The sequence below is a fragment of the Lupinus angustifolius genome, chromosome LG02, assembly GCF_001865875.1.
Source record: "Lupinus angustifolius cultivar Tanjil chromosome LG02, LupAngTanjil_v1.0, whole genome shotgun sequence".
In the NCBI taxonomy this organism is placed as follows: domain Eukaryota; kingdom Viridiplantae; phylum Streptophyta; class Magnoliopsida; order Fabales; family Fabaceae; genus Lupinus; species Lupinus angustifolius.
The window spans coordinates 23,123,282-23,134,886 of record NC_032010.1 but is presented as its reverse complement, the minus strand read 5'-3'; the positions used below and the strand labels follow the sequence as shown (position 1 = coordinate 23,134,886).

At 34.0% G+C, this 11,605-nt stretch overlaps 1 protein-coding gene across 2 annotated transcripts; it reads right to left on the bottom strand.

Annotated features, from left to right (window-relative positions):
- Positions 1,198-11,318, bottom strand: LOC109340866 (serine/threonine-protein kinase TOUSLED-like). Of its 2 annotated transcripts, none has more exons than XM_019578632.1 (17): positions 10,881-11,318; positions 10,495-10,747; positions 9,503-9,592; positions 9,063-9,257; positions 8,119-8,169; positions 7,748-7,855; positions 7,420-7,464; positions 6,235-6,347; positions 6,086-6,152; positions 4,927-4,993; positions 4,471-4,565; positions 4,220-4,399; positions 3,841-4,051; positions 3,431-3,695; positions 2,608-2,662; positions 2,232-2,393; positions 1,198-1,521 (listed from the first exon to the last, which is right to left on the bottom strand). In XM_019578632.1, the coding sequence occupies exons 2-17, from the start codon at positions 10,726-10,728 to the stop codon at positions 1,426-1,428; spliced, it is 2,034 nt and encodes a 677-aa protein (XP_019434177.1). In that variant the 5' UTR covers positions 10,729-10,747; positions 10,881-11,318; the 3' UTR covers positions 1,198-1,425. The 2 variants fall into 2 exon arrangements, with proteins under 2 accessions (XP_019434177.1, XP_019434184.1); XM_019578639.1 differs by having other exon boundaries at positions 10,504-10,747; positions 10,881-11,317.

Here is an 11,605-nt window from a genome sequence, read left to right as displayed (position 1 = left end):
TTGTTTTCATGGCCGAAGAAAAGAGAGTAAGCGAAGAAAGGAAAAAATAAATAATGTGATAAAAATAATAGTTTATTTCATTACGGTCACCTCAACTTTTATATTTAAATTGGTCTATTTTATAACGGTTACCTCAATTTTTATATTTAAATGGGTCTATTTCTTATTTTATATTTATTTTTTACTTTCCAACAACTTAAGTCAAAACTCACTCCGTAAAATTACATTAATATTTCACATTAAAATATATAATTAAAACATAAATTATTCAAAATAATTAAATTTATTGTAATAACACCAAATATAAATCATGACATTATATAATTACCAAAAATAATTTCAAATAATAGATTACATAAATACATTAAAATTAAATCCCTTGATTATACCTGATTTACTTGTAACTTTAAAAGATCTAAAATTCTCGTTGTCAATAATATGTCTTCCTTGTTCATAGGCTCCTTTCAAATACATGTAAGACAATGTTTGAGAGTTCGACTTTGGAGGGGAATGAAAGAGAATTAATAACTTTAGAAAGTTTTTCTCTTGTTTGAGAGTTAGATGAAAAAGAGAAGATTTTGAAAGGTTTATGAAGTCCTCTAAAATCCTTCACGTACCTATTTTCAATTCATCAATTCCCCTAATATCAAGATACATAAGGAAAAAAAAAAATGTTGTATATTTTTCATTGTTAATTACATTTTTAAAAGAAAAATATTAAAATATTCTTACGTTGTCATTGATTTACTCTCCTCTCATCTAAATTTCATACTCCTAAATAAGATAGAGGTTTTAAGTTGATTTGCCTTCATTTCTCATTCCTAGCCCTTTGATATCTCTCATTTCCGTTCTTTCGTAACTTCTAAATATAACCTAAGGTAAGGGTTCTTTTAACCATATGCATAAGGATAGGAGTTTAGCAAGGTTTATTGTGGTTTATTGATGTAAATTTTGTAAGGGTATTGTTTCTTGTTTTTTTTATATTTTTCTTGAACATGAAGAAAAAATAACTAATTGAAAATCATTAAAATCCTTAGTTGCCAGTATCTATACATTTCAAGTTCTGAATTTGTAGAGTCGATTTGCAAGTTGAGTTTTAGAGAGAAAAGAAGAGAAACTCGTGAAATACATTTTTAAAATGATACTGAAACCTTCCATTTTCCTTCTTTCCACTTTAAAATGCAATTGAACCCTTAGATATCAAGAGGTTAAGCCTTTTCCTCTCATATTCTGAAACAAAAAGATAAATGCTGAGTTTCTTTTGGAGTAGAAGAAACACTCTCTTTGTGAAAATATCACAATTTTTACAACCTGTACAAAAATCTGAGAATACATTGGTGCTGACTTCAGTTAGAACTTAGAAAATGATATGATTCATTCTTGGTCCATGGAGGCTTGGAAACAAAGCCATTTCAATAAACACTGTTACTTCTTTGAGTAAGTGAGATATGGATCTTGAGCAATGGTTAATACATCTGGTCTGTCAGCCTGATTATATGTCAGACACCGCCGAATCAAATCCTGACAAAAAATTGTAGATAACAATACACATAAATGTTTTGTCAATGAACATATATAATAGAGCATTATGGTGTGTTCGATCAATGTAGTCGATCCTGCCTAGTGGTATAAAGGTTTGGTTGTTATAACAGTAACATAAATTAGCTCTTAAATGGAAAAGACAACCTTACTTAGTCTAAAACGTTTTCATTGGAAAGTTAAAAGGGGAATTCAGATAGAAATGTAGCACCATACTCAAGCATAAGAACTACTTTTGTGGTTGTGGCATTGACATATTAAAAAAAGGACGACCCATTGTACGAGACTCCTACTTAGTGGGTCTGAGGAGGATAGATGTATATATAATCTTACCCCCACAAACGAAAAGGTTGTTTCCAAGATTCGAAACCGTGACACAGTATCATTTAGAAGGGTCAAATTTAAAAACAAAAAAAAACTTCTGCTTTACTTTATGTGCAAGTCACCCCCATCAAATTATCATCTTAACTATCAAATGTGTTCATCATTTTTAATAGAATTGTGAAATGGAGGGAAATTGTACACTCAGATTATGAGGGGTAATTGCACTTGCACATGGAATAATGATGAATGTTGAAGTTATTTTTGTAACTAACATGTTATATACCTACAAGAAGCATAATAGTAATGAAAGGAGGATAAAGAACAATCAACCATTGGCAGCAATTATGAGAAAGAAGGGTACAACTCACCTTTGCCTCATTGGAAACAGTAGGCCTAGAAGGAAATTCAACTCGGCGTGCCTTAATGATTGTGTCTTCACGAAGTATTCTCTCTTGTGATTGGTCGTGCCCAAAAGGACGTCGTCCAAAGAGCATTTGATAGAACAAAATACCAGCAGACCAGACATCAACCTGTTTCAATGAACATTAGTCAGAAAAGACAAGCGCCAAACCAAAAGAATACATATAATGTGGTCATCTGAGACTTAGTTCTATGCACAATCCCAATTCCCAACCATCATAGCACTTGTTAAAGTGAAATATCCTTTGACCAAAATGACTAAGAATCGATGACCAAAAACATATCAAAAAAAGTTCATGATTTACGACATAGTATGTTATTGACCTTTGATGATATAAGAGGTGTCTTGCTAAGCTCAAAGCATTCAGGAGGCAAATACCTGCAAATTCAAAAGAGAAAACAAGAAGGCATAAAGAGGCTTCCCAAATAAAACATTGAAAGCACTCATGAATACGTGATAAGGAGCATTGAAGTTGAAGTCATGTTGATTGAAAGAAAAAGATGCTAGATTTGCATGAGTGTCTCAAACACTCACAACTGCAATATGCACATGAAAATAGGAGATATAAATATTAAAAAAAGTTGATAACATTCATACTACATTCACACACTCTACACATATGACAAATAATTCGTTTATATTTAATTAGATAAAGATTCATATGAATGATGCACGAGAAGAATCGTCAATGAGATCCAGCTAACCAAGTGGTACACTACGTCAGACAGAATCTAAATACCATCTAAGCGTGTATGCATATGCTCATCTAGTATAACCTGGTGCAGTTAACTATCAGATATTAACAAGGGAATTAGTGCACTGTTTTATTGTGTAATACCAGGCAAAAAAAACAACTAGTTCACTAGTAATGGTATCAACAGCTTTGCTTCAAATCAAGTATAACTAGTATATTAAAAGTATAAAGGTAAAGCACTTCTTTTTTTCCCAAAAGCTAGACTCTAAGGAAGTCTTAGCATATGCATAGCTCCAACAAATTACTAAATTATCGTTTTAATGCAACTCAACGACATAGGACGATAAGAGTGCAGTTTGAAACCTACAAATTTGGACCATTTCAGATTTTAAATATCATTAACAATGATCTTCACCATCATTAAAAAAACAGCAGCGATCTTCACCACTTACCAATATGTTCCAGCACCCTGAGATGTAAGTTCCATACCCTGGGATCCCACATCATCCTCCACTATCTTACTAAGACCAAAATCAGTCACTTTGGCAACACCAAGCTCGTCAAACAGAACGTTTCCAGGCTTTAAATCATAATGGATAATCTTCTGAGTCCTTTTATTCATGTAAACAAGACCTTGAAAAACCTGAACTAGAATTACTCTCGCCTCCCTCTCAGGTAATATAGGTGTTGCTTTAAGGACAGCATCAAGATCCTTCCCTGGAAGAAAAGAGGAGGAATAGGAAGACAAAACAGGAAATGAAACAAAATTAAAAAATGTAATTCAGGATCAAATATTTCTAGTCTAGTTTACAAAAAACAAACAAAATAATGAGCTCCATGAAATGGTTAAGTGTAAATATACCACTGCAGTACTCTAGAACAGTGCAGAATGTATTGTGATCAATCTCAAAGATGTCCCATAAACGAACGATGTGATGATGTATAAGGGTCTTGTGAATATTGTATTCTCGAATTGCATGTCGAATGTAACTTTGTTTCTTCTCTTCACTCCATTGAGCATTTAAACCATGAAGCTTGCAAGCAACATATCTATGCTCCACCAAGTCAAAAGCCTGCTAGAAACTTCTTCAAATCACTTCAAAAAGGTATATTTTTATAATTGCCAATTAGGCAAAGGAACTGCCTAGATTCTAGTTTTGGTAGCTCAAAACATTTTACGATATTTGCTAAAATGATATCAATATAATCAAGTGGTTATTATACTTCATTAAAGCTCTGACCTTGTAAACCTCACTGAATCCTCCCTTTCCAAGAAGGTTTAGAAGGGCATAACGATGATTAAGAATCTGAAAGTTGTTAAACCGTGAACCATCCTCATCCCGTATGCGTTTCATTTCCCTTGTCAATTTCCCCTTCTCTAGTTCATAACGATCCCTCTCCCGCAGAATAGTTTCTTCTTCCTGTTTTTTCCTGCTATTAGAAACATAAAAGAGGAAAGAGAATAATCAAACAAACAAAAGTAGAAACTTACCCGTTTAATACTAGCTAGTCGAGACTTGTAGATTTCATCGTGAATGAGAACATCTTCTGCTAATACAGCCTCTGCATCTGTTCCATCACCCTTATCTTCAACCGGGAAAAAAGCCAAAACAAATACGATTTATAAAATATAACTATTAGCACGGTTAACAGAATAATAATGTAATACAAGATAGTATGAGGTCCACAGGGCCATCTTAAGGAACATATGAACAATCATGATTTGCATAGCATCTGGAAACAAATAAATAGTGAAGGCTATTAACAGTAAATATGTAAAGCATTTAATGTCCAGGTTTATAAAGATCCATGGTACGCTCATACGGACAACTGATATAAATTAAGGAGGAAGGGGAGGGAAAAGTACAAGGACAATCCTAAATTTGATCCATTCAACCCCTACTCCCCAATTTTAGGAGGACAAGTGATAAAAGTAAATTGATCGTACCGGGTTGTTTTTTCTTAAATAATTTGCGCTGCCGTTCAATTGCCTCTTTCGTTTCTATTAGTTGTCTCTGCAAAAAATCAATCGATAAATGAAATCTTGCTATTATTAATGCAATATGTCATAGGAAAGGCTTTCAATTGCAAAACAAACTACCAGACAAATGTTATGGTAACATTGACATAACATGCCTGGTGCTATAGCCATTTGGTACAGAAAAGGAAAAATACTACCCTTAAGATGTATCCCGTCATCTATCCAACTAAAGCAAAGAAAATGTCCGAGATTGATGATATTTATATCTTAGACAGTATATGGAGGGTACACAATTCTGTTGTTCGCAAATGAAACAGAAAAATATCTCCATAGATTGACAGTTAAAATGAACAATGAAGTTTGACGTTCCATCAGAAACAACCAACCTTGATGTTTGACTTCATATTATGCATAAGAATACTAATGTAGTATGAGCAAATCTATATAGAAAGCATTCTAGGAACTTTGAATTTCAGCCTCTTTTAGTCTTATCTACATGGACTTTTTTTCCCAAACCAGTATTACCAAAATCAATTATCAATAGCATGGTTAAATCTTCTCTCCAAAAAATTATGTTTAAACTTCTCCATGAAAAACGTCATTTTCAATGAATCTAGCGAGCTCGCTCACGTTCAGTACCTAAGCGGCTAAGCCAAAGAGCTCCAAATTTACCTTTGATGTAAAGTGTAAATCATATATTGATTCAGAATTCGGTTGAAATACTCATGCTAGTTCAGACACAGGCCATTACTAAGGGGTAAATCAGGGCCAAAAATTATATCCTTTGTAAAAACTCTTAACTGATAAGGTTATAAGGAAGAACCCATTTTTGTCCTCCCAAATTTGCATATTACTTTGCAAGGAATACCCAAATTACTCACACAGAAGATAACTTTAGTGTTGTAAACTACACACAAGATAATGCCCACAGTAGATCACTTTAGCAAAAAACAAACAAACAAACAAACACCCTGTTTATACAATAAAATTTCTGCCACATAAGTATAATCAGCTGCATATGCCTTAAGAACTAATACAAGTTAAATCAATAAGTAATTAAATAGCAGTATCATACAAAAAATATAAGAAAAAACACCACAACGGGGAGAAAGAAAATGAGACATACAAGCTGGGCATTCAGATCCTTCAATGCTTGACCATCTTCCCAGGTCTCAGATATGACTGTTCCAGCTCTACAATTCATACTCAAACAAATAAAATAAATGAAAAGAAAATATGAAAAATAATCTCTGACAACGTTCCATGTATACCTACCTGATTACACCAACATTTCCAAGTCTCAATGAATCTTGTCGTACTTTTAGCCTTGTCTCTTGTCTCTCAGCCTTTGAAACTGATATCAGCAAATCAGATATTATCTTCGTTCTCTGCAAAGTAGAAGGATTAAATGTATATAGGATGGCATGATTGATGCATGACACAAAGAATGTTCATTAACCTTCCCGCCCCTTGCTGAAGGAGTTCTTAAGATTTCTAGTTCATTCTGTAAAGCCAATCACTGATATAATTCATTGTTCAACATGGTCAATATGATCCTCGGTGTATCAAGTTATCAACTGCATACAACCTAGGAGTTCTTGTCCTTTCTTTTCTATTACTCATGCATCAATATGATCCTATCACCATTCGCAAATCACACAAGGGGATGAAACTTCGAAGTTCAAACAAACTACCAATCCAATTAAGCATTCAACCCTAAGTTACGGGTATAGTCGTGTGTCCTAAACATTCTGATCATCCTTTTCTTTGCAGTGATCAGGTAATTCAGGAAGCCTACAGTAACAAGTTAATGCCCATCAATTCGGGTGGGATAGAATCTTCCTGGTTCGATCTTAATATATCAGACTAAGTATGCAATGCACATCCTACCTAAAGAATTGTGTATATAAGTTACGTACAAGCAACATTTTGTGTATGCTCTCTATTGCATGTACCACAAGGGCTCCGGCTTGGAAACAGGGACGCCTCTATTTTATTGAGGTGTCCAAGTGTCAGACACATTTTCGACATTCAACACTCCTCCAACACCTATACAGCACGTGCTCAAATACACGAAAAACACCGCTTGGACACTTTGGCCGACGCCCAAAAAACGACTAGGCATCTTCAATGATGATAGGACTGTTTAGAAAACATTTATGGTAGATTTGAGAAAGTCAAGAAGGAGGAGAAAGCTCTTGATAGACTAGATCTTTCCTTAATGTTTTGGTTGCACATGGATGGATAAAAGGTAAAGGATAAGACTCCTCTAAAGTGAGCTTAAGTGTAAAGTAAGAGTCATCCACCCTTGAAGTGTCTACATGTCGTGTTTGTGCTTCATGATCCAGTGCAATCCATTTTAAATAACATGAACTGTTAGGGATGAAATGTTGTGATAGAATGAAGAAGTAAACTTTAACATCCAATTGCTATGCAATCAAAAGTTGAAAATAATCACACCTTAGGCTTCATTTGTTGTTCATGATCTGTTACGCCTTTCAGTTCCTGCACATGCCAAAATTAAGCGTTAAAAAAATATCTTCATATCAATTTCAAGGACTAGCATTTCCATTCCTTTAATATATATCAATTAAGTGCCAGATTAGATACTAACTGATATATATGGGTCAAAAAAAATTATTGTAGGCATTTTATAAGTAATACTCTATACACGTTTTCAAACTACCCACACATTTAGAACATTATCTAAATACTTGACACAAATATAAATTCAGAAAACAGACATCTGATTCATATTCTTAATGCAAATTTTCAATTGTTCATATACCGTTTCTAACTGTCGAGAAAGGTTCTGATAATCAGAGTTCTCTTGTTTGGATTTACGCAAGTCCTCCTCCAATGCAACAACTTTAGCACGTAAAGATGCAACTTCCACCTAATTTAAGATTGTGAGTGACCAAATACAATAAGGAAAATTTTTGAAAATTAAAAGCTAATAATGTCACCAATAAAAGAATAGAGCAACATTGAAGTGTCAAAGTATCGGTGAGGTATATAAATCAAAATTGCTGAGATCTGCTAGAGGAGGGAGAAATGAAAACATTTTGTCAAACTTGTATTTATTTTGATATAAATCCATACATTCTTTTACGAACCATAAAATTCACAAGTGGAACTCAAGTTTAACAGAAGTGATACCTCTAATGAAGCATAATTATCACTAAGAAACCGACCTTTGAGTCTTCCATCCTGCAAACAAACATGAGCTTTATAGGGAACAATCAAGGAGTACATATGAAAATTTGTCATTCCTAAAATTGAGAGTAGTCCATTCATAGGAATCATAAAAGACGCCAATTTGCTTAACTGGTAGAGCTAAAAGTTGCATATAGACTCTTATACAAAATAGAACCTTCCAAACTGAGAATACAGAAAATGATTAATAAAACACTGCATTGTCTATGTGTAACCACTTAAAAAAGGTGGCCTAGTGCACGAGACTCTCACTTAAAAAACAACATAATAAAAGGCACTTGAGACTAATGCAACAGGGGTGTTCGTGGTTGGTTTGGATCGATTTTTAGGCAAAAAGTCATCCGATCCAAAGACATAAATAACATGTGGTTTGGTTGATTTGCATTAAGAAATCCCACCCAAAATTTGTGGTTTCGGTCCAGTTTGGTTCGGTTTTTTTAGTAAAAAATAGCAAACACTTTTATAGTGTCAAGTTCACATAAAAAACGTGTCTAATTCAAAATAATAAGTTTAATATGTTTTCAAAGTGTCAAGTTCAACTAAAAAACAATAAGTATACTCCAAGACTCCTAGTACCAAGTGTGATACACACACGTTTATTCGAACATTAATAATATCCCTTTGAACATTAAATGCAATATAACGAACTTTCCTTTCAGCTACAGGTTACAGAAAATACGATCAGCTCCTTGTACCCTCACCTAAGAGGTTTCAACTTCTGGTCTCCATTATAATCAATTAAAGACATAACAACAATGACTGTGCATGCAATCATGTTATAGACTATAGATGTAACGGCAACGGTAAAGAACAGATTAAATTTTAAAACTGATACTGGCAAGTGATAATTACAATAAAGAACGAATGTCAAGAGAAAAGGAGCGTACATTATCAATCTGACCATTTGAAGCCAAAACAGCTGGAGGAGGAATCTGAGTTCTGGTCTGATCATTAACTCGGGAACCGCGGCCTCTGCTTGAACCAGAACCGCCTCTTCCACGACCAGGTTTTTTTCTATTCACATCAACATTAGCTTTTGTCTCCGCAGCCTCCAAACTAATTTGTCTTCCATCAGTAACAACCTGATATATAAATCTTTTCAGTTGGAATCAACCAGATGAACAATTACATAAACAAAGAGCAACACTTATAACAAGTGTTAAAATCCTCAAAATATTAGTACCATAAGATGACAACAACATAACATTTAAAATTAAACCAAAAAGGAGGCAATTTTTCCAGTGAGTTACTGTACGTTCAACATGAGATGCAGCTACTCTATCACTAAAAGAGTATACCAAGTTTGAGTCGTCTGACAAAAACTAACCTCAACACGCTCAAAAACATTAGAGTCAGCATGTTCTTCACGTTTTAGGCGCTTCGCTGTGTTGGCTTGTATTAAGAATTCCCCACCATTCTGGAATATAAATATGAAGATAACGACAATCTAATTAATTCAGTTCAACAAAGGACATATAGCAATACGTCAACTGATTTTATAGATCTTTAATAAAGACATAATGTTGACAACCTTATTGTCCACTAAAAAACAGTAACAGAAACAATTAACACAATACAACATCCATTTATCACAACCAATAATTTAAAACCATAGATAGATTGAAAACGCAAGTCAAACATGGAAAACCCCAGCCAGGCAAATAAGTCATAACCATGCTAAGAGCGCTCATGAGAATCACTTGAAGGAAATCTAATCAATCCAGTTAAACAAAAAAGGGAAACAAATAAAACACCTACTCATTTTCTAGATCATTAATAAACACATAGAATTGACTATCTTTGTGCCAACAAACAACAAAACTAATCTACGTTGCATGGGTGCTTCAAAGAAGGTGATGTACCCGATACCAAGTGCTGGTGCACTTAGGTACTCCTTTCGTGAAAATTGTTTCAAAACTATGTCATTTTGGGCTGGAAATTACGGATTTTTCTTCTTAACCACATCATAATATTGAATCTAAGTCATGTATTTAGTCTATCATCTTGACATTTCAGCTGGTTTTGGGTTTCAACTCATCCTAAGACCTGTGCATCCTCAGCTAGTGCAAAATTTGAACATATATACCTAATCATATTGTGTATCCATTCTATGCCTTGGAGTTTTCAAAAATGTTGTATCTCATACCTATATCCATAACGGGTACCGGACACATATTCATGCAACATAGGAAACAATGAACACAAAATATATCACATACATTTATCATATCCAATAATCCAAAACCATAGAAAGATTATAATTTATAAGTAAACACGTCACCACCGAATCAAATCGCAACAAAGGAGCTTCTAAATTACCAAACTCACGTCATCATCAGAATCACTAGAAGTAGATGGTTCAACCAAAACCTCAGCAGCTCCTAGAAATTTCCCAGCTGGAGAAGGAAGAGTGGTCCAAGTTGACTGATGAGAAACATTGGAAGAACCCTTTCCCACCATTCGAGCTTCCAGCTTTGCAATCTTTGTAGGCAGAGACTGATCCGATTGGTTAGAAGAGTTTGAAGAGAAATGTATCAGCATGTCATCAGACATTGCTGCTGCAACTTCAAAACTGTTTGGCAACAAAGAAAATGTCCATCAAATAACATAACAAATCAAAAACAAACCAACCCTTTTGAATTCAATCAATAAAAAATCGTTCTTTTAGAGACAAAACATGTTTCTGAGCATAAACTAGACCATACCCATTCGTGATCAAAGAACAAAGGGTGAAAATTTCTCAAATACCCACGTCAAAAAATTGGATTTTTAACAGCAGGAGGTGTTCAAGAAATCAAAGGGTCAGAGAATTGAGGTGGGAATGTAATAGAAACAGAAAAAAAAAAAAAGGAGAATTTTGAGTATGGTCTGTTTAGAACTCACAGAATGAATAATTTGAAAGGAAAGAGAAAATCTAGGGTTTTAATGTTTGATAAAGGATCAAAAGCTTAGGAGGGAAGAATCTATTGGAGGCAGAGGAAAGAAGAAAACATGAGTGTATAACAGATGAAGTAAAAAAGAATGGTTTTTTATGTGTGGGCATGTTGTTTGGTTTTTTTGAAATTATTGTGTGGACTGTTTTGGACATAAGAGAGGAGTTTCCTATCCTATGGGTGAAAAGTTATGTTGTCATGGTCCATTACACAAGTACATGAGAAGTGAAAAAGAGGAGTACAAGGACAAACATACATTAAAAAATGGGACATTTTTTAGGTGAATTTATTGGGTTAAGGGTGAACATGAGTCCGATTGGGTCGGTTACGATTTGTCTCTTACCCAATTCTAAATGTTGATAAGGTTATTTTTTGAACTAATATTCGATCTTAGATCTGAAGGTAACTCAACTGTGAATATCAATTAGGACAACTTTTGAACTTGATCTACACTCGATTAAATATAATGCATATCTATTTTAGGTAAAGTTTTCTTA

What these genes read in the sequence shown, in the direction of transcription:
- LOC109340866 (XM_019578632.1), bottom strand. Translation starts at nt 10,728, where the DNA reads ATGTCTGATGACATGCTGATACATTTCTCTTCAAACTCTTCTAACCAA. An exon ending in AGGATCTGAATGCCCAGCTT is followed by an intron (nt 4,994 to 6,085) that starts GTATGTCTCATT and finishes GATTTTTTGCAG; the next exon opens with AGACAACTAATAGAAACGAA. An exon ending in CAGGGTGCTGGAACATATTG is followed by an intron (nt 2,663 to 3,430) that starts GTAAGTGGTGAA and finishes TTGAATTTGCAG; the next exon opens with GTATTTGCCTCCTGAATGCT.